At 40.0% G+C, this 23,205-nt stretch overlaps 2 protein-coding genes across 2 annotated transcripts in view; both read right to left on the bottom strand.

The window, feature by feature from the left end:
• The window catches only part of PTN (pleiotrophin), an 80,547-nt gene extending 64,499 nt beyond the window's left edge, over window positions 1-16,048 (bottom strand). Inside the window, exon 1 of the mRNA XM_051784776.1 lies at window positions 15,583-16,048. The gene's annotated coding sequence lies outside the window, so the exon portion shown is untranslated. The remainder of the gene's footprint in view (window positions 1-15,582) is intronic.
• On the bottom strand, window positions 15,371-16,216 carry LOC127469843 (translation initiation factor IF-2-like). Its single transcript, XM_051784657.1, has one exon. The coding sequence runs from the start codon at window positions 16,214-16,216 to the stop codon at window positions 15,371-15,373; it is 846 nt and encodes a 281-aa protein (XP_051640617.1).
• Between the last annotated feature and the right edge of the window lie 6,989 nt (window positions 16,217-23,205).

The following is a 23,205-nucleotide window of genomic DNA, read 5'->3' as shown; positions in this document are numbered from 1 at the left end:
ACACCACCACACTTCCAGCATTTCTAAATTGCTACCTGCAGCATCCACTGGACCCCACAGTGTGGGAGCCCTTTATCCCAGTCCCACCAGCCATCCCAAGCCTGGCCCCGGAAAAGGGTCTGAGCACGACAATGCAGCTGGTTTCCCAATGAATGTTAGACCAGGGAGCTTCTTGGTATGTCCTGACTAGGTTTGTCACGGTACATCAAAGTTTTCTGTCCCCAGGTTTAGAGCACTTTGCAATCAATCCTCTTTGGTCCTTTCTTGGACACCATCTTCATCTGCCTTGGTAGCTATGGCAGATGTTGCAGGAATCACAAAGCCAAATGCTACGAGAGATCTCTCCCTCTTTAGTAGCCTTCCTACCTCCAAACCAACCCTACCTCCAAAAAGGCAGATGCTGAAGCAGCACCAAATGGGGTCAAGCACATTTCAGCCACTACACTCAATTGTCACCTGGAAATTCTTGGGCTAAAATGTGTCATAACTGAAAGCACACAGTAACTAAGTTAGTCCCTGTGCATCAAAGTTGTTAGCAACCCATACAGACCACAAGAAGAGCTGAGCTGTCCTGGTGTGACTGGGTTAACAGATGAACATTCAGACATTCTCAGCAGCATATAGAAACTGCTGTCAGATCATCTCTTGCTATCATACAATATTTCCAAATTTTATGTATGTGCATCTTATTAACCCCAAAAGACAGCGTGTTTCATTTCTCTGTGAAAAACTCTCAGTCACAGAGAAACTGTCCAATTTTTCTGGATCATTTTGAGTTTTACTACCTTGTGACCTCTGTTGCTGTGATTTGCAAGGTGTACACACATGCTTTCTGCCCCACCACAGAAACAGGAAGGAAGGAGAATGGGATCAATGGCAGGTTACGCTGGGATCTCCCAAAGCTGCTGGTAGCCTGCAAACCACCCAAATGGGAAAGCACACCATAAGACAACATCAAGAACCCCGAGTGAGCCAGGGGAACACCACAGCAGCAGAGCACACCTGCACTACTAGCATGCTAATACAACATTGTTGTGTTGACAGAGCTGTCAAATCCCATAGACCCACCATATCAAGGTGAAGGCTCACTCCAGTCCCAGGGGGCTGGTGGTCTTTGTTTCTACCTGTCATATGACAAAAACATTTCCACTGTGCTCTGATCAGCACATTAAGTTAATCTCTTCCCTCCCCCACCAAATCCTCTCCCTGTGCAGTTCAGTCCAGTGGCAGTAGCAGCTGGATGTGAAACACAGGTGTGCTGTTAAGAAAGGTCAAGTTATTTCATTTCCAAAGCCTATGCAAAGTGGAGCGTCATTCAAACCAGGCACGTTTTTCTTCAAGTTCCACCTAAACAATGACTGACTTTGAATAAAAGCTGTTTGGTGCCACCCCTTCATTTGCCACACTCAGAGGCATGTTAGACAAGTGTTCTAAAAGCACCATCATTAGAAGCAGGAGGTCATCTGCAACCCCAGTTGGCTTCTGTTACTCCTGGTGCCACGTGTGTCATAGCAAAACCTGTAACACACTTATTGACTCACATGATGACAAGGAACACTCAGTCCTTGTGCCCATGCACAGCACCCTACATAAAAGCCACTTGAGCTCATCAAGATTAGGAATGAGCTCTTTCTTAAGTCCAGCCCAATCCAGTTAACAGGCTTATATCGAAATACTGAGAGACAGGGCTGACAGGTGACAGTGCATCTAACTTGCAAACACTAGCTTGCTAAAAAGGAAGAATGTCAGCTCTGCCTAGCTCCAGTTCATAATTGCCTCTTTCCTCTTCATATACTCCTTTACAGATGCTTTTCTCTAAAGATATGAATTTAAAATGGCTTGAGTGACCTTTGTGATTACTAATCACTACTATAAATCTTGTTCCACTAGCACAAAGTAAAAAACAACTGTTAAAGACAAGCTCGTTTTATTCTTCCTGATCAAATAGCCTTCCCTTCCTGTTCTTGGCATATGTTTGCATAAGTTGATTTGCTTCTGCTAAAAAGATGCTGGCACGCATCAAAACAGAAAAAAATAAAAATGCGCAGAGATGCTTTGAGACTGCTTGTGACATCAGTGAGTGATACCACGCTACTGTCCCCTGTCTCCCTCACTCTATCTGTGCACAGAGGTGCAACCTGGGGAAGGGATTGCTCCTGACCTTCTGCTGAGGAGCAAGCACAGCAGTACATGTCCAGACTCAGACCTCCCCACACCACTGAGTGTGCAGGATCTGTCCAAAAGTGAAGGATGAAACAAAAGATTCCTCCCATTCAAAAAACAGAGTTGCTTTGGTATTCATTACTTAAAAGGTAATAACCTTAAAGTACCTGTAACTTACTAAGTCTCAATTTTCCATGATCGGAATCATGAAGAGGAAGGGGAGAATAAACATCAATTTTGCAAATAATATAAATAATTCTAGTAGTTAAATAAAAGATATTTTAGAAGTATAAGTGTTGCTGTGAGAAGTTAATATTAAAATCATTCTCTGTGAGATGCATGAAGACTAAGTTAACACAAAGTTAGAAAAATTGAACACAGTCAGACTTCAGGGAAAACAGGTAACTTGAACAGGATATTCCAACTCTGACAATACATTTGTTTTCAAATAGCAGTCCATTTACCACAGCTGAAAAGAATCAGGCCAACAAATTAGATGTATATGGGTGCAATCAGCACACATTTCTAATATCACAAACAACTTCTTGGAGCACAGTTTGCCCACATGTTAAACAAACAAAGCAAAACGAACAAACAAACAAAACAAACAAAAAACCCCCAACAAATTCCCTCCCTCAACAACAACAGCACAAAAATTATTAAATTATACAGCCAATCTAAATCATAGTGAGACTATATACATTTATTTCACATATATATTTAGTTACTTTGGTAGACTTCAGATACTTCAGATCAGGTCTTTAGCTAAAATGCTTAGAGGGGATTCTTCTAAAAGGCAAAAACATACAATGTCGAGCTGTGCTTGTACACATAGCAACTAAGGAAGAGGAAGAAGTCAAAAGTACAAATCTGACTTTTCAAGCTTTCTTCGCAGGGAGGTACAATAGGGGAGAGTTTCCAACTAGAAATTCTGAACTCTAATATTGAGGATGATAGTATGCAAACCTTCAATTCAGACCAGAGTAGATCGACATGAAACACTTGGTGATCAAATGATGACAACATTACCATTTTCTAAAAAGGTGTAAATGTGATAATTTTTATAAACAATTTCTTCCCAGTGTAACCAATTCACATGGTGGCAGGTAGCTTGAAGATTGCTTTCCTTTCAAAAAGTATGCCAGGAATGAGCACAGGTATTCTGACAGGGTGCCAAAGTGCAATCACTGATGGTACTCCTGGTCACTCAGAAAAAAAAAAATTACTTCTCAAATGTAGTTTAAGAATTTATTCACTCACAGATTATCTTTAAGAGAAAAAAAAATGGAAATGCAGCCCATGTGAAACTAGTAGGAGAGAACAAGTTTGGCAGGTGAGATGTAAAATAGAAATTAAGAAGTCCAAGAGCAAGGCTGAAGAACAAGGAAGTAAATACATAGTGACAAGCACAAAGGCATTCCTTAAGCACACGGGAAACTGGAACTCCAGAAGAGCCAGTGGGTCCTGCAGATTACCCTGACACAAAGTCAATGAGGGCAGAAAAAGAGACTGCACAGAAGTTAAGTGGTTCCTCTGCTTCATTCTTTGCTTTGAAACAGAGATGAGAGATGCATGCTCCAAGGTTATACCAGTAAAGAACTTGAGGCAGAACTGCCAGACAGAGTTAGGGAAAATAAAATGAAGCAAATAAAAAAAAGAAACTACTCAAGAAATTCGATTGCACTAAACTGCATTTCCAGAGCTGAGAAAAGTCAGTTAAAGGCAACTGTAAACAAGCTAGGCTGAAACAGGAGTCCCACAAACTGGAGTCTAAAAAAAGCAGATTTTTCAAAATGATAAATCAAGCTTCACTAATCTACAAAAAGACTTAAAAAACATATGCTGGTTATTTTTCACTAGATGTAAATTGTTCAGATTTTCAAAGACTGAAATAGTTAGGAGAGTTCTGTCTTCTCAGGATAAGAGGCAAGATCCTGTCTCTCTTTCAGTATTAGCCAAGAAACAGAGAATCCCAGAGCAAGAACAATAATCAGTTCTTTGTACAAAAGGAGGATGTTTTAGCACCCAAAGTAGAGCCTGGGATCAATGTTGTGGAATACATTTATGAAGTATCTGAAAGAAAGAATTAAAAGGAAGGCAGTAATACATGCTGCCCATATAATATGGTATGAGTCAACAGTATGGAGGTCCTTGTCCTCACAAATACCCAGGCAACTGGACAACACAAATATCAAATAAAATTCACCATATTGAAGTCTAATGGAACAAAAATATATTTATCTGCTTATATATATATATATTCAGTACAATTCAATGACCACTGAATGAACTTCTAGACATCAAAAAAGTTCTGGGGACAGAAGTAGTCACATCTCTGTGCTTAATGAAAAGAGTAATTTCAGAGTAGACAAAACTTTAGAACAGCACTTCTAACATTTTAAAATGTAATATGAAAAATTGTTTGATTATGGAAATGATAACATAATTGTAGACTGCTGGGTTAAATTTCAACTAGATGTGCTCACTGAAATAAGGACATGAATTGGGAACACATTTAGAAATAAAGAATTGAAACATTCTGTTGATTTAGAACAAGGCGTGGGGCTGTAAAAGGCCACTGAAAATGAGAAACATGAGAGAATGTGTAATATTTATGAAAGGTGACCTACTGCACTACTTAAATAGAAGAGAGATTAAAACAAAGAGAAGTCGAGGTTATGAAAATAAGGACATTATAGACATATGAATCCAAAATTAAGATTAAGGAAACCTCAGCTATTCAGAGTAATGAAAATACATCTTCAAAATCAAAACAGCTTGGGTGTGGCTTATCTGTTTAGGGGAAAATCCCTTTAAGGTCTACTCACATTTAAAGCTAAGGAAGATGACCACTATTTGCAAAAAGTTTTAAGGATTCCCCATAAGCCTGGTTTTACAGAACCTGACCCATGCTCTGCCATGCACTTTCACATTTTGTACAAGTAGACTGCTACTCACAAGACGTGGTCTATGTCTTGGAAAAACCTAGGCTGAATTCACAGACTGATACAGCTTCTGTCACAGAAGCATTAGCAGCCTTTGATGGTTTAGCTTTGCAAGGCAGCAAAACTGGGACCATGCAGGAATCTGAGCAAGGAAATCAGAGTCCGCCTGGGATCAGCAGCTGGAGCTTAGAAGTTCTGCTACTCCAAGAAGTATTTAGGCCTAGAATATTTTTTTTAATCTGGAGGAATAGAATATAGATATTAATGAGAAAAAAAAAAACTTTCATTTCATACAAACCACACTTTGCATCAGGCAGTGAAAAGTACATTTATTCTATGCTAAGGGCACAGAGCAAAGGCTAAAATGTCTTTCCCAACAGAAGTTATGATCATATCGGGAGAAAAAAAGAAAGAAAAAAGAAAGAAAAAAGAAAAAAAAATCCAAGACACTATGTCCTACGAAGCAACTGAAAAGGACAAGCACAAGCCTTTGGGAAAAAAAAAAAAATCAAATCACACTTCCAGTTTTATTCAATTCTATAATCATAGTAATAATAATTTTAAATAAAAATTACAAATTATTAAAACTGTTTACAAATACAAAGAAATAATTTTATAACAACTTATAATTATTAGGATCATTAAAATGTTTACAAATATGACACTTATATTCCAACTTTGAAAGGGATGCTTTGAAGAAAATTTTAAACTGATTGGGAAAGGATAAACTGGAGAAAATGCTTCTCATTCCCCACTGCTTCACACTATACCACTCTTTTTGTGAGACACCGTGATCATAAAAATGCAATAATGTCCAGGACCAGCTGGACACCACAGAGCATCATGAAGACCCTACTGTAGCCAGTGTGTCTATCTCATATGTAGGCTCAAGTTCTTGTTTCTATTCTCTCAATGCCCATTAAGTGCTGCAAGTGTTTAGACACACACTAGAATTTCACTGACCTGGAACACAAATCATGGATTCAGTAACTCAAAAATTTCCATTTCAATAAGCCTTAAGTGAAATATTTCAACCTCAATTTTTCTTGACTTAAAACAGATAATTTACACTTCACAGACTTTTCTTGCTTTGGGTTTTTTGTTTGTTGCAGTTTAAATAAGAAATTCCCACCCACAATTACTTGAGAAATAAATCTCAGTTGGTAAAATCCCAACCAGAATTGGAGCCTTGTTGCACATGCTGAAAGTGTCAATGCATAAAGATGTGAACTTGTCATTTATAGTACATGTTGCACAATTGGAAAGTCTAAAGTTATCTGACATATTTTTGCTACACATCCCTACAGTTTCGAAAAGTTTCTCCCAGCAGACACTTGCTTTTGTTGTGTGTGTGTGTGTGTGTGTGTAAAGCATGATGTCAGGGCAAGGTTTCTACACGTCTCTTTTTTTCCTCTATTCAAACACACACTCGCCATATCCACTCAACCTACAGTTGTGGTTAGCAAAAGAAAGAGGGGTCCTTATTTAAAGGACTTTCAGATATAGTAATAAATAATTCAAACTAAAATACAGTACATAGCAATTAAATGAACACAGTAGATGCTGTAACACGGCACCTTCATTTTTTAGTCCTTTTCTTGTGCGTCAGTATTCAATCTCCAGCTGTTCTCAAATGCTCTAACCCTTTGGGAAAATTAGCACAGAGATGCTGTATTTGTGCACAGAGAAGCAGCCAAAGAAAGGCCAGGATCATGTAGCACATTATACCACCAAGTAAGAAGAGATGTTTGTAAATAGATGTAAAAGAGATGTTTGTTAACTCAGTTGCAAAATAGTAGAAGCATCTATAAATGTTTTTGAAAGCAGCTTCAAAATAACTTTTATAGATCAAAATTATGAGTAACAGCAGGAAGTTCACATACTCTTCCTCACATTCCCATCCCTTTTTGAACTTCAGATTTTTTCCATCATGAAAACATGACCAATTTTGCACGTAGTTATAGGCAGAGAGAGAAAATGTTCCCCTCTCTCCTACATTTCTCATTTCAGTCAACTTTACAAAACATTTCAGATGTTAAGCCTGGAAGATTTCTCCCTTCAGAGATAAAACCAAGGGCTGATCCCAGCAGGAAGATGGCAGCCTCTACCTCTCATCAGGATAAACTCAGAATGTTTACAACACCAAACAATCATTCAGGGACATGTTTACGGCAAAGGGTTATGCACAGCCCAGATCCTGCCTTGAAAGGATACAGTTATTAACATGGACCAACAGAAGCAGTTTACATGAGAAAGTGGAACAGAAACCCAGCTCACCATTAGTTTGACTTTTACCAAAAAAAAAAAAAGTACAAGAGCAGCTCATGCTTAAACAGATGTCCAGAAAAATATCAAGTGAAGCTGTCAAAGGCCCCATGCTAAATGTATTGCTATAAAACTTATCACAAGAGATTTCCTCCCCACACACTCACAAAGGGCATGGACCTGAACACGTACTGTGTCATCAGAGATTTTTATTTCCACTAATTGTGTTAAACTTATAAATGAAGGCACTGATCAAGCAAAGATTTCACAGGCACTTTTACATTTACATTGTCTAAGTAAATCCCACTGTTCCCAGTGAGGTAACTCAGAGCCCATAAAGATGTTCCACCATTGCACAAGAGGTGCAAAGACTATATCTCAAGTTACTAGCGATGGAAAGAAGAGAATGGCACCTCCTAAAACATATATACAAATAATCCCAATAACCACTCAGTGTTAATGAGTGCAAAACACAAACTAAAACCCATGTCCCATTTAAAGACATGTTCTTGAGCAAATAAATATGAAGGGAGAGGAGCTTGCCTTTTCCTTATCATCCCATAAACACAGTTCCCATGCTATTTTGCAAGCACAGGGAAGACTAGATTCAATGTACATGCCCCTATTTAGGCAGTCAATAATTCCTGCAGCTCTTTGTAAATCCTCTGCTGGTGGATGGTCTGTCTAGGATTAGTAACAGAAAGAAAGTAAAAGCAACCTTTAGGCTCCTCTGAACTCTGTAGATCTTTGGTCAAACCTGCTAGAGGATCACCATACCGTAACCGGCTCCCCCATGAGTTTCTGGTTTGGTTTGGGGTTTTTTTTGTCCTTGCGCTGCATAAATAAGCCTAGAAGAGGAGGAGGCCCACAGCATGGAACAAGTATGCTAATGCCATATCATACCAACTGCCATGCCAACAGCAATCACACACACACGCCCGCTCACACGCTTCTGCCAAATAATCACTTAAGCAAACATCAACTACAGAGATTAGCAAAAGCGTCTGACAACGCGCAAATCGGACAAGAAACACGGGCTGAAGGGACAGCTTAGAAAAGTGAGGATTTAATAACTGAAATGACATGAAGTTCCTTAATCAAAGCTTGCAGCATTTTTGGAAGACTGCTGAAAATCCTATCTGTTGGTCTTAAAGGGAAAGCTGGTAGATTTTTTCCATCCATCCGTCCCTACTGCATATCAGCTGCAGCCAGACAGGCTTCTAATAAAAGCAAGTGACTCTTGCACAAAGCAAAACATCTTTCTGACCTCTGGGAAGGCAGTAATCCAAGCAAACAACCAGGCAGTCAGGTGGCACAAGCTACTGGGAAGCAACCAGAGCATCTCAGGGGCTTTTTGTCAGCACTAGGAGGAAAGCTAAGCCAGTACCATAGAAGACTGGGTTTCCAGGTGAAACCATCCTAGGTAGAACAAGTTCAAATTATTTCTGTGTAATGTGATAGAGGTGGGGAGGCTATTTCTAACATGTAAATTTTATTATTCAAACTAAAGGAACAAAGCATTTTCCTACTGGAATAAAGGCAGAATATCAGAGCAATCTCTTGATTTTTCTTTAATTTACTAAAAGATGATTAACTCCAAAGGCATTTTCAATTAAAGCAATGAGACTTTGCTGCAAGAAGTACAAGAAGACTCCCAACCATTTACCAGCACTATAGTTAACCTTATTTTGAAGAATTTGCTACCAAAACAAAGGAGTGGTTACTCTTTCTAAATCTTAGTGTGAATTCTATAATCCTTATTCTGATGAGGCTCTTGCTGAAACATCAACTTTGCCTAATTAATTGCTGGAAGATGTGTGCCTGGTTTAATATTAATCTCTGCTCAACAGGAAGAATATGCTTTCTAGTGAGCTGAGAAAGGTCTCAATATCGAAACGAAAGAAGTTTGGTTGTCTGAAAGTAAGCTGTGACTTTGTAGTGCCACTGCAGAGACATCATCATATTAGAGATGCCATCTTTCTACCAAGGCTATTTCCAACTCCCTTCCCATCTCACTTTCAAAGTCAATAGACTTTTCTTAAGAGATCCATCCTTTACCATCTAACAAAGTGCCTAAAAGTGCATCACGGTAGTGTCTTTCTAGATGAAGTCAGTCTTTCTACTGTTGCTCACATGCTGTAAACCTGTTTAAAAAAAAAAAAAAAAGACAAAGGCAAAACCACCTGTAAAATATCTTTAAATATAAAGATTTTGATATGACAAATGCTTACACTCAGCATTAAGCACATTTTAGATGCTCCTATCACAGAGGCAAAGATGCTACAGACTGTGAGCCTTCTGTTGTTGGCTACAGATGGGTACATACATTTGCATTGCACTACTAAGACTCTTTTGCGCTTTGAGATACACGATGTGTGAGAAGTAGAGCTAAAAAAATAAACACATATATAAATGAATCCATTGTATTAATGATCCAGTCAAAACAAGGAAGCCTTAAATGCAATAGTTATATCATTTTTAGTTGGTTGTTAAACTAATGCCACTGTTCACATGACACTGAGGGAAAGAAAGAAAAAGAAAAAAGAACAAAACAGCTTTTGTGCCTGATATTCACTGGAACTGAATCTGAGAAGTTAGTTCAGTTTTTTCTGTTGCCTTCAATCGAGCAGGGATACTCTGCATCCACAGATATCTATATATTTACTGTTTGTGTCAATATACAAGGAACTCCTCCTTTTCCATACACCCATAAAGTGAAATTGTCTGATTTTTGACTTTCTAATCTTTTGAGGCAGCATAAGGTAATAGATAATGCAGTTAGCAAAGTCAGATGGTAAAGACAAGAGCAGAGTGGTCTATCTGCCTTAACAAGCTCAGGAGGTCAAGACCAACTTTGCACTCAAGCCTAAGAAATAGGCTACCTCCACCTTGTTGCCATCTTCAGCAGTCCTGTGCCTGTCTCCACTGCCAGCTGGACCAGCTTCCCTTAGACAACTGAGCATCAGCCCAGGTGTGTAGAAGGATGCTTGCAGAAGAAAAGCAGAGCCTATCTAGCCTCCTCTTTCCTCCCTACTGTTCTGTCTGGTTTTATTCTAAGAGGAGAGCTTTTGTACAGTTAGGGAGTAGCTCCAAAAATATCTGTGGAAGATGGCGAAAATTCTGTTCAATTTAAGTTGTTAGCTAGCTGTTTGACCAATTCCAAAACATGCATTTACACTGAGGTGTTACAGAATTTCTCCTCTTTCTCTTCCCTTCTCACAGGCACTTGACAATGATATAATCTACAACTAAAGAGAGGATGTTTACAAGGTCCAAGCTACACTGAAACTGTGTAGAAACTAATGAGGAAGGAAGATTTTTATAATACTCTTGTGAAATCTTTAATGAGCTCTGAAATAGTGCTGGCAGGCCTCAAAGGAGAAAGGCCCAGTTTAAAATTGAACTTTGCAGTTTGCTAAATGGCAGTGTACTGGAGCCCCAAGCACTATTTATTTTCAGAGACTATTTTTATCAGAAAGTCCCCAGCTCCTGTAATGCTCTTCTGCTCTAAGTCTTTACCCCTCTCTTGCAGCTGCCGTGCAATCAGTGGCACTGACTGAGCAGTGTGCTCCTAGGGCCCAAAAAACCACATTAATATATTTTGCTTAACTTAATGGAACTGGATTTTGCCTCAAACACAGTTAGCTCCATTCCTCACCTCCAGAGGTTATCCACATTGAAACCAGAATGTGCAAGGAAGGGCAGTGGCTTTTTGGAGTAGAGGGATGGTGAGGGTGAAAAATCCCCTGGCTGTATCAGTAATATAGTCAGCTCTTTATTACATTCACATTCTCCCTTCTCATCTCCCATGAAACTGCCTACAACTGTGTTCTCTCAATCTTCAGTCTGAAAAAAATTAAAAAGCAGTCTGCAAGATGACTACAGCTTTTACAAAGCCATTCCCACATATAAGCAAGGAAGGAAATTAAAAAAGTTAAAAAACAACAGAACCATCATGGTGCCACTGCAGAAGGCAGAGCCAGATATTTTAAATGGCTCAGTGATTCTACTCCTTGGAATAAAAGAAGGTGAGACGTATTGGCCAAGAGAGAGTCTAGTTTGGTAAAGTCCTACTGACTCTTTCCATGATGATAAAGTAAACCATAGCTGAAAACATAAACTGAACTACTTTAATACTACCACCTGCAGTGGGGCTTTTTAAGTCTTCGAGTGAAAGTATTCATTAGTGAGAAGACTGTAGGAGCCTGAAGAGGGTCTGAAAAGTATTGATGAACTTGACATCATAAAATCGGTTCTTCTGGCAACTCAGAACAAGAAAAATTTTAGCCAGCAAATCCCAGTTCTTATTTCAAGAGTTGGATCAATCTCATGTTAAAGGTAGTGAGATTAAAGAGTTTCTTCAGCTGATGACCACTTCCGTTCAATTCAAATGCAACAGTTTGCAAAGCATATTTAAATAAAAAAAATCCACTGATTTTTTTTTTAGAGTCTATTACTGTTGGCATGAATAACAAGAATCAGTACCTTGAAATTTAGTGATACACAAAAGATATGCCTTTTCTCACCTAGTTTAGCTGCTGCTATGTCAGTCCACAGAGACACCACCATATCATTTCTTACACAACTACTGTGCTCTGTGAGTTATTGCAGTAAAACAAGAACATCCATGTTACAGAGGACATTGTTGGCTCCTTTAATTTAATTTTTCCACAGTGTTTCTGCTGAAGAAACTGATGTAAGACAACTGACTCAAATTTCCCCACCTCTCATCAAACGCACATTGAACACTTGACAATGCCCACTTTTTTATTTTCCTCTGCATGGCTCCATCAGAGAGGACCTTCTGTGCATTCAGAGTAGCACAATGAAGAATGATTTCCAAAGCATTAACTTGGAGCCATTGAGACTTGGATGTTTTCAAAATGATTCCTTTGTGCTCAAAGGATTCTAGACTACCCCAGCTACTCTAGAAGAGAGTCTTTTTCCCCTTTCTCAAAACATCCATTCCTTGAGCCATCCCTGGAGTGCATTGTTGGGGCTGATTCCTTAGTGCAGCGAGTTCCATCAGTCAAAGCTCAACAGATACAAATAATATCAGGATATGGATATAAATTAGTGCGACAGACCCTAAATAGTTTTGACAGGTTTAGTAAGTATATATAGCAACACAGAATGCTATTCCTGCTGTTAGACATCAATATGTAGACAGAAGATTGGGGGCACCATGGAAACTCAGCGACATAAGAGTGGTATTGATTGGACAGAAAACGAGACTGCAATTTAAGCTTAAGGCTGCCAGAGATGCCAAGAATGGAGAATGACCTCCAGCAGTGAATTTTCAACATAAGCTCCCTGTGAACAAGCCAGTCCAAGAAGGATAAATCAGGGACAAGCTCACCAGGGATATGGTTCAACTGAGTTTCGGCTACCCTAAGCAGATGAGAATCACCCTATGTGTGCACGCGTTACAGTGACCTAGTTCGTTCAAAGACAGCGATTTGAATGGTTTATTATAGAGGCTTGAAACAAAGAGATTTCCTCAATTAAAGTCCTGAAATGCATCCTCTAAATGAAAATGCTTTTGATACACTGATCAGCAAGAGGTTGTAAATATCGAAGCAAAGCGGACATTGTTAAAGACCAATTCCCACAGAAAACGCCACGGTTGGGAATGTAGGTAATGAGGGGGCCTGAACAGAGCCGGAGCAATGAGCCATGCCAACTCCATCCCTAATGCTCTAGTGCTACACTAAAACACTTGTTACACTATAACACTAGATAAATTGTATCTTTCCTGGCAAAAAAAAAAAAAAAAAAAGGAAACCAACAACGACAAAATAAAAAATCCAAACAACCCCCCCCCCCCAAAAGAAAACCAACCAAACAAAAACAAAACAAAAAATGAGTGCATTTTCAGAGCTTCCGTAAAGCACTATTTTAAACTATTATCTGAGCACTCAGTAACAACTACTCCCAGAACAATCAAGAAGAAATAGAGGACGCGTCAGGGAAGTACCTCGCTGGAGCCATGACTGCTAGAAGTCCACTAAGTAATAATATTCACATTTGTGGCAGAAAGATTAATCTACACAAAACATCCATCAGTACAGCTGTGTCAGGAATAAAATAAGCCTCCAAAGTGTCCCCAGTGTCATTATGGGCATAGAACACAGGCAGGCATATGGTACTGGGATAGTAGTGCTATGTTTTGAAATACTATAGCAAGACAAACCTTCTGCTGGCAAGGGTGTATCAGCCACAAACTGCATCTCAAATATCTGGGGATAGACACCCGGATAACTGCAAAAAGTCTGTTTTTCTTAGGCCTTTTCTACACTATAAAAAAAGGTTTATCAATTGTAAAAAGAAAAAAAAAAAAAAAGTTTTGTTGCTGGCTTCTCTTTTTCCCACCCAAGAGCTGGCTCAGGAGCACGCTAAAGTCAGTAAGTTTCGGTCCTTTAATTTCACACAAAGCTTCATGTGTAATAAGTCACCGAAGAGTTTAGCTTAGCCTGAAGACAGGAGTATATTAAACATCTGCTTTCCTTCACTAAATTATGCAGCAGGTTTTTCCTGCTGCTTTTTTGGGTTGGTTTGGGGGTTTGGATTTTTTTTTTAGTCCAATGAAGTACCCTGTCCTTGCACTTCCAAATTTTAATTTCTCCAGCCAATTAATAAATTCTGCCACAAATACATAGGTTCCTTTTTGTCTTCAAACCATTTCTCATGATCGAAAGTTCAGACTTTTTTTTTAATTTTTATTCCTTTGGAAGGAGGAAACTGAAATAAACAAAACAAAACAAACACACAGAAGCATTAAATTTGTTTTGTAATTAGCTCAAGACTACTGTTCAGACCAGGTAAAATTATTTCTTTGTAACAACTTTCCTTTCCTACTCTCTTTCTCTCCCCACCCCTTCCCTCCTTCTCCCTAATACCATTAGTTACACACTCAGTCTACTATTTCTTGCTAAAAAAAGTTGAGCTTTGCTAAAAGCTCAAAAAAAAAAAAAAATCAATGCCCAAAGGCAAAACAAGGAAAGGGCAGAGAATTCAAGACTTGATGGCCACAGGTAAAGCATTCCTCTATTGTAATACAAGTAATTTAAAGCAAACAGGATCTAATTAAAACACTACCCATAGATGCAGGGTTATCTCACAGAGAAAGATTTAACATGTCATTCCCAAGAACCAACTAGTCTCTAAGGTTTACATCCTAGAAGCCAAATTCCAAGTGTACCTCTAAGCTAAAGCACAGTAGACATTCACCAAAAGCCACTTGCAGTGTGGAAGAGAAAGATGTGCGACAGTCAACTGGAAGATGTAAAAGGAGCAGATAAGCTCTCAAAGAATCAAGACTACGTTTCCCCTATGAAAAGTTCTACTTTTAAAAGGGAGGGAGAAAAGGAGGGTAATGAGCTACAAGCACCAATATTGGAGACCACAACAGATCTGCAGAATAACATATATGCTCAACAAAGAGGAAACTGTGCTTTCACCATTGTTAACTCAGACTTTCTCCCAACCCATTCCTCTGGAGGAAGCAGAAGACACAAACTAACGATGGCAGTTTTAAATAGATCTATCAGCACTTGCTAGATTCAGTTGTTCCACCAGAAGTAAACTAGGAATAAGAAGGCAAAGTCCCGAGAAAAAATATCAGTTGCAGTGCTGTGTCTGAAGGTACAACTTAAACTCCTTATCCCGAGTCTCAGCCGGGACATTGCTGGCACACGGTAACTGGGACCCGCAGGGGGTTTGCCGCTCCGGGGTCACTCCGCTGCCCTTTTGTCCTCTCTAAACGGACCCGCCCGAGGACTCCTGCCTCTCTTTCCCTCTGGGTCACGTCACCCACCGCCACCTCTCTCCCTCTCACCCCCCTTGGCATTTAAGCGCTCCCACGTACCGACCCGCCGCCGACTCCCCACCACGGCACTGCGCGGTCCCGTACCCGGGGTGCTCCCGGACACCCCAGACCTCGCCCCCCGTCTGCCCCTCGGGCAGATGTCTCCGTGGTATCAGGTGCCCGCTCCCACTCAGCCCCATGGCCCCTCTGTCCGGCCACCCTCTGCGGAGCCCTGCTGGGGCAAGTGTCCCGGAGCCAAGACAGGGAAGGGGGAACTGCTTCCCACCCTGGCCCTGGGGGAGCGAGCGCTGTCAGACTCGAGGAGATCTGCTAGGGGGTACCATCCCTCGGGCACACTCCCTCTGGGAGCCCCCGCCGCCACCGCCGCCGCCTCGGACTTACTTCGGGCGTCAAAAAGCTCTTCTTGCGCAGCTGAAAGGGGCGAGCAGCGACCGTCCCCGGTGAGCAGCGGCTGGTGCGGCCGCCGCGCGTCCCTTCGCTTCCCCACGGACGGGCTCGCCGGCCGCCGTCTCACGCCCCGCTCCGCCCGCGCCCCGTCTCTCTTTCCCGCAGGAGGTTTCTCGCCGAGATTTTTATACTGGAGGCAGGGAACCTGATCCGCGCTTTGACTCGGCGGAGCCCGGGCTGCTGCGAGGCGACGAGAGGAGGGAGGCAGGCGGGCGCCGGGGCAGAGCGAGCAGCCGCGCTGCCCCCTCGTGTGATGCGGAGGGGGCGCGCCCGCCGGGCGGGTCACCCGCGGGGCAGCCTCGCCCCCGCTGCCGGGGCTGGGCGGGTGCGGGGGTGGGCAGGGGGCGGGACGGGGCCACTCCGCTCCGCCGGGGCTCGGCGGCAGCTCCCCCTGCTCCCCCCGCCGGGGGAGCGCACCGGGGGACAGCCCGGCGGGGCTGCGCGGACCCCGCGGCACCGGGGCTGGCCCGGGTGCCCCTACTGGGTTTGTTAGTCCAGGTAGCTTCCCCTCCTCTTCCTCACGATACCCAGCGAGAGGGGGAGCCGAGGGTCGGGGGGTGCACCTCATGGTACCCACCCCCCGGCCTGTGCGGGGGCTCGTCGGGGCTTCAGCTGCCTTTGCAGGTACAAACATCCACAGCAGCTTTTGCACGGATCGTCTTTGGCTGTCAGAGTTTGGGGAGCTTAAACTTTAGCCTCGCTGACTTCGAGCTTGCCATTTTGACCGGGGCCGTGTTGGATTGGAAATACTGTTGAGGAATGAGAAACAAACAAGAAAAAAAGCAACCAAACGAAACAAAACCAAACAAAAAACCCACAAACAAAAACCCAAAAAAAACCAAACTAAACAAAAAAAAAAAAAAAAACAAAAACAAAAACAACAACAAAACAAACAAACAAACAAAACAACAAAAAAAATTTCACCAAACTGAGCCCCCTTCCCTAAGTTTTAATTTCAACGTGGCCTGAAAGCAGTATGAGAACAACTTTTGTCATGGCGTTTCAACACTTCTGGTTGTAGCAGTTGCTGGAGTTGCATCAAGGTTTTCATTTAGGAGCAGACTTTTCCAACTTTTAGGTTCATTATATCCATTGAATAAGAGTGTTCCCCAATCCACAGCTTAATTTAAAACTAAGTGGACTTGTTCCAAACTCCAGGCAATTTCTGTGTAATTCCCTTTCCCCAGAGCAAGTCCCTGCCTTCACTTGAAAGACTGGGTCCATTCACTGCTTAGGTCTCAGCTGGGTTTGCAGCTTGCAGCTCCTGCTCCAGGTTTGCACAGAAATCCAGTTCAGATTCTTCTCCTGTTTCCAGAGGAATGAGCTAAAAAAGTAATTTGTCTGGCACCATACACATTGCATCATCTAACACCTACCATCTGTGACAATGAAAAGCACTGTACAGCTAGTCCCAGAGCAGGCAATTGCACTCACCTGGAGTCCTTCTTAGTAAAGTAAACTACCCCCTTCCATCCACACCTTGGCATCTTCTTTTCATCACAGAGTTATGTGTTCAGTCCTGGCATGGCGGCTGTTCAGGATTTGCACCACCAGCAGTTTTAATGACAGTGACGTAATTTAAAAAAACAATTTTGATTTGCAGTGTAAAGTGATGTCTTGAGATGGAGAGAAAATACTTTCTAGCAGCTGGATGAGTGGAAATGAGCACTCAATAGTATTCATATTTCAGAGCATGCAAGGTTGAATGAATGCCAGTTTGCACCTTTCTGAGGGCTTCTCAGTGAAATCCTGACATCATGGTGCTAAGCACGACAAACATTTAGAGAAAGAAACTTTCCATCAAAAAACACCTGGTAGTGGTTGACACATTTCAAACCCCAGAAATTCTCCATACAACCACAATAGCACATTTCAGGTGATCAATCCTGTCTGAGTAACAAAACAGGAAAGAGGACAATGGCTGTAAGTTCACCTTGATTGAAACCAAAAAAGATTTCATCGAAGTGGGTCAAGAGATTTCTCACTTTCCTTACAGAAATCTGAGTCTTAGCCAAAACACTGAAAAATTAACATTTTCATAAAACAGTGGAAGCTTTCTGCAGAAAGCAACTGCTTTTCACAAAGATGTGCATGATGTTAAAATCCTCATTTTGGCCACTTAATTTTAGAAGCAATGCCAACAGATAATCTTTGACCAAATTTGGTCACAGATTTTCTACAATTTTTTGTAGCTCAGAAATTATTCTCTTGAAACTGAGCTGACATGCACAGAAACTAGTTTTGAGAGATATGGCTTGGGTTTTGACTCAGAATCTCCAAAATAAAACTGCAGACAAGGTTAGCAGAGCTTCTCAAAGGACGTATTATGGTCTGGACTATGACTGAAAAAGAGAGTACTTAGGTTTTTGATTGACAAAAAGTAAATATGTTTTAATGTTCATATTATTTGTCTCAATGGCACCTTGAGGCTTAACTGAGGTTTCCTTTGCAATAAGCAGTGTAAAACACAGGAAAATATTCTTTGCCTCAAATTGCCCACTGTGTTAGATACCTTTGATATTAATGGAGTATAACACTTCAATTTCCTGACTGAAGTTTTGCTATTGAGATACTCATAAAGACACAGAAGTTGAGATAGTTGGTGAATACAGCAATCTTGAAAGGACCAATGTAACTTCTTTTGCCAATAAAAAGTCATCAACTATATGTTAGTCACAGCCTTAAAGGTGTCTATGGTGCTGGTTCCTAGTGGGAAAGAGCAGGACAGTGGAGAAAAGGGATGGATGAAAGATAAGTATGACCATTTACTTCCACAGGGATATTTTCATTATTAAAAGAATGGTAAAGCTGGAGAATCTTATCTCCAGATCTTCTCTGCTGTTTTGTCTCTCTTGACTTTTTTTTTTTCCCCAGACAATTATATATTTGCTACATGATCTCTGGAACTACAGACTAGTCAACATATACAGTGACATGTAGAGAAACCCCTACTGAAAAAATACTTTTTGACTACTACTTTTCTGCTCTGAACACAAAGGTAACCTAGAAAGGAGAATTTGCTGCAGATTGTCAGGGATATTTACCTTTAAAATCCTGAACATTTGTTTGTAGCTGCTGTTTGTTTCACCCTGATCAAAAAACAGAGGTGAGTAATGGACTGGAAGCTGTAGAAGTCCAGTTTCTGTCTTCATGTACCTTCTTTGCTACCCAAAGTAAAAATTGGAAACCTAAATGAGAAAGACAGGGCTGAGTTATCTCTTAAAAAGGAAAAGTGAAGGTTAGGGCCATAAGAAGCTATAAAAGGATTTTTGATTGGTGCCATGTGCAAATGCTCTCACAAACAATCCAAAAGTATTAGATCCTAATTAGAATCCCCATTCAAACAGTAAAAGTTTAAGACCATTTTGGGGAAAGGAGCTCTCACCTTTAGAAACAATTTTTGCCGAAATGCAGAAAGCGCCCATAATAAATTCCCTTTCAATTAGGTGGGGTTTTTTCCTTTGAAAAAATGTAAACACCAAATTCTCTCTTTAAAGCCAGGCTCTTTGTTACTGTTAGGTAATCACTTCACAAGCCACCTGAAGGAGACTACTTGGAGCTTCTAAAAGGAGTACTTCCAAAGATGCCCTCAAAAAATTCTGACTCTAGAGCTCAGAAAGTCAGAGGACAAGGCTTTATGAAACTTTCTTGCAAGAAGATCTACACTGGTTTCGGTCCCACTGCTGAGTAGAATGAGGCTGTACTTTTCAAAAAGTAAACACCACCCCTTGCACACCAGTTAGATCAGCTGGAGCTGAGCTTGCCTTGTTTGTTTGTTACACTGTAAATATCAATTTCTTTCACTGCTTTTCCTCACCATCAGCAACAGCAGCTCCAGGAAAACGTAACATGATTCCAGGAAAGCAAAGAAGAGAACTCTACAATAGTTTAAAGGTGTTTTCACCTTTTGCTCCATAGTTGTTCCCGAGCTATTGAGCTGCCAAACCCTGGTAACTGAGTGCCCTGCATCCCCACTCCCGTGCTAAGATCAGATTTCCATTAGTGATGCTGAATTATTTAGTGAATGCATTGAAGATTGAAATCAACTACTTCTGAGCTGTGTACCTTCTCACTCTATCTTTCATTTCAAGCCCGCACAATACTGTCAGAGAGACTATCAATCTTATAATTAGAGTAGAAAAATCCATGGAGTTCAAAAACAATAATTTATACCTCACTCTTTAGTATCAAAGCAATCCAGCATATTAAAAAAACAAACAAACCACATTTTCTAGATGCACGTGGAAGACAGCAAACAGAGAGCATGAACCCAGAAGAGTTATTCAATCAAGCACATATGCTAAAAACTTAAGATATTTGAAAACAAAGTCAGTGTCCCAGAACTCAATCTTAAGCTTCAGTCACCAAACCATGAATACATATTGTAACTTCACACATTTGACTGACTCTATTTTCTACAAGGGGATTAGAGCTCTTCTGCTGAAAATTATTCATGTGCATACATCTGCATGTTGCAGTTGGAAATCCACAAATATAATGTGACACAGCAGACTTTTCCAGACCCCAGAATTTAAAAGACAGTTCGTCATATGTTGGCTTCTCTCACTATTTTCTTCTTTTGTGCTGGCAATTTTTAGAATGGAAGTCCTACATATCCAGGATTCAAAGTCTATTACATTAAAATAAAAGAGCTATGATAAAAAATTTGCTGCTTTGAGTACATTATCACTTTTTTTCCTATATAAACACATTCATTTCACTCTTGTCTTACAGTTTAGGGAGAGATATAAATAAAAACAAAATGGCATTTTATTATGAAGGGCTGAGCAATAGCTACCATTTCTGTTCTGTTTTCTGGGGTTTTGTCACTATGCATTTCTGTGGGAAAATCAAAGCAAAATGCAAAAACAAAATGTTCTTCCACTGAAAAATAATCAATAAAATTGACTTGTTGTTGTTGTTGTTGTTTCAAACTTATGGCAGAAAATTACTGAAAAAAAGGAATGTAAATTTCCTTTTCAGTTTTTCTCAGGAAGAACATGATTTGCTAATACCTCTTTTTTGAAAGGCACTATACCTGCATGCCTAACTACTCTATAAAAGGACTGGCTTTAGAAGTAGAGAAGATAGTACTTATAATCCCACCAAATCAGTCCTTGATACTTCATTAAAACAATCAGCTAGTATCAGATATAGCTCTAAATACCTTTCCCCTAGGCACTGAACTGAAATGGTCAATTTTACTCTCAGTGGCAAGCCAGCGATAACAAATTAGAGGCACTAACTATATAGTGGGCAAATGATTAGAAAATGAAAAGCATTCTGATCCTTTGCCTATAAGCTGAATCATGACACACAACCATTTTCCAGTTAAACTATGGTAACCACATTTTGAAATACATAATCACTACCTTTCAATCCAATGACGCTTACATAATTAAAGAAATATTTCTTAATATATACCCCTGAATTGGTAATATTGTGGGGAGCAACCATTACAACACCCTCTGCATCCACAGTATGATGCAACTAGCACAATTTAAGCTGGATGTATGAACAAAGAAGAAATTCCCCTTATCAAAATGGTCTCCCACCTTCTAAACTGATTTGTTTGTCAATTTGTAAAGAGTTCACCTGTGTAATTATAATGATGCTAAACTACACATTTAAAGACAAATATAAGTGGTTTTGACAATTTTTTCTTATGTGCAATCAAATGATGAGATGTTCTCTTTCAGAGCAACTGCAGAACAGAGAGCTAAATCCTTGATTATGAGTTTTAGTGAAATCACAGCAATAGAAGGAACACCGAGAATATAATATTAACAAGTAATTATCAAACAAGCTCAGAAATAACATTACTGAGAGTTCTTTATAGCTGTTCTTTCCAAGACTTTGGTGGCTTAGCCTCAGTTCACAGCTGAGCTCGCCAGCTTTCAGTGGTTACAGTGAAGCTTGTGTATGCTAACGGAGGTTTTTTTGCTTCACTTTAGCTAGTAGCAGTCACTGTGGTAAACATGCACTGAGACTGACAGTTGTCAGGACATAATAAAATTCAGGCCCTAAAATGGTTGCTTCTGATGGTGACAGGGTTGAAAATCACTTTAGATGATAGCTAGCTAGGTAGATGTTTTCTTGAGAAAATAAAATAAGAAGTGAAATTGTATTACGGTTATGTAGTACCCTTTCCTTGCTACCATTTTTTAGAAACAACTGTGGCAAAGGGGAAATTTAGTAGATATATAATGTATATATAGACACACACATAATGAGAAAACAACATAAAAGGTCTGTTGTTTGAAACATAGGAACTGGAAGACAAACAGTTATAACCTGTGCATGTGCAATACCTCATTAGTTAATGTAATGGCCATGATTTTTTTCCCCCATAAGAACAAAATTAGGTACATCTGTTCTTAACTTACTGGCAATTGCTTGCTTGAGATTTGAGCCAGTTGCATGGCCCTCATAAAGCACAATACATCTTTGATGGAAACTCCTGTGGGATGGTGTTGGCTTCAATGTCAGCTTGATCTAGGTTTTCATGCTCAGGAGTTTAACAAAACATGGCATCATCATTCACAGACCTCGACCTGGACTGGCTGTTATTAAAAAAAATGAGCACATTAAAACCCTTTAACATCCACATTAAAAATTTCATGCTGATATCGAATTATGGGGATTACTATGGGCAATGCTAACACTTCTTGCTAAATGATGTGAGTTTTTCCCCAAAGACCTAGTTCTCAGCATTATGTGATTGCATTAGACATGCAGTTTTCAATAGTAAAAAGTGGACATGCAAACAATGGGGAGAAAGTCCTGATTCTTCCAGTCATCCTTTACAGAAAAAGTTAAGAATATAAATGCTAAAAGATTGTTAAAAAAAAATCCAGAGTAAATAAAAATGTTCAGAATATGTTTTAAACTGTGTATCACAATTTTTTATGGTATAATATATAATAAATATAAATGTTTAATGTTTGGAGCCTCTCTTTTGAGAGATTTATTTTTTGTTTTCTTCACATTTTTAATTCTTGGAATTGTCAACATAGTGAGAAAGACTCAAGAAAATAACCACACCTACATTACATGTTCTTTTGGTTTTTTTCCTCCAGTATATTCTTCACTTCAGTGGTTCCTCTGCACATCAGGAATTTGAAGGGAGTATAACACGGGAAGATATCTTTCCAGGCAGAATCAATTCTGACTTCACTTAAACAATCCTCATTTTAGGCTCATTTTGATAAAACCACCGCAGCTATTGCTGGTAATGATTTTGCTTTCACCATTCATTTTTAAAGTGAAATTATGGAGATTCTAAAAGGAGTTGGATCTGAGCAAAGATACTTACTTCTACTTTGAGGAGCAGGAAAATTCAGGGTAACTCTGTAGAATACACAGCTCTTTTGGTCATTACTGGCTTATTATTTCTACCAAGAAAGGGATAGGAACATCTCATCCTCTGTCTTCTGAAATCCATCAGGAACCTTATGTCTTTTGAAGATCCCGTGATCTTTTAGTATTATAAATGTAATGCTTAAAAAAAAAAGGAACACAATCTTAGCTAAGGTCCCTTTTGTTCTACTTTTAGTA

The sequence above is a fragment of the Manacus candei genome, unplaced genomic scaffold (genome assembly GCF_025592945.1).
Source record: "Manacus candei isolate 608988 ecotype Guabito, Panama unplaced genomic scaffold, ASM2559294v1 h1tg000018l, whole genome shotgun sequence".
Taxonomy (NCBI): Eukaryota; Metazoa; Chordata; class Aves; order Passeriformes; family Pipridae; genus Manacus; species Manacus candei.
The sequence above is the reverse complement of the archived record's forward strand: the minus strand, read 5'-3'. Positions and strand labels throughout refer to the sequence as shown.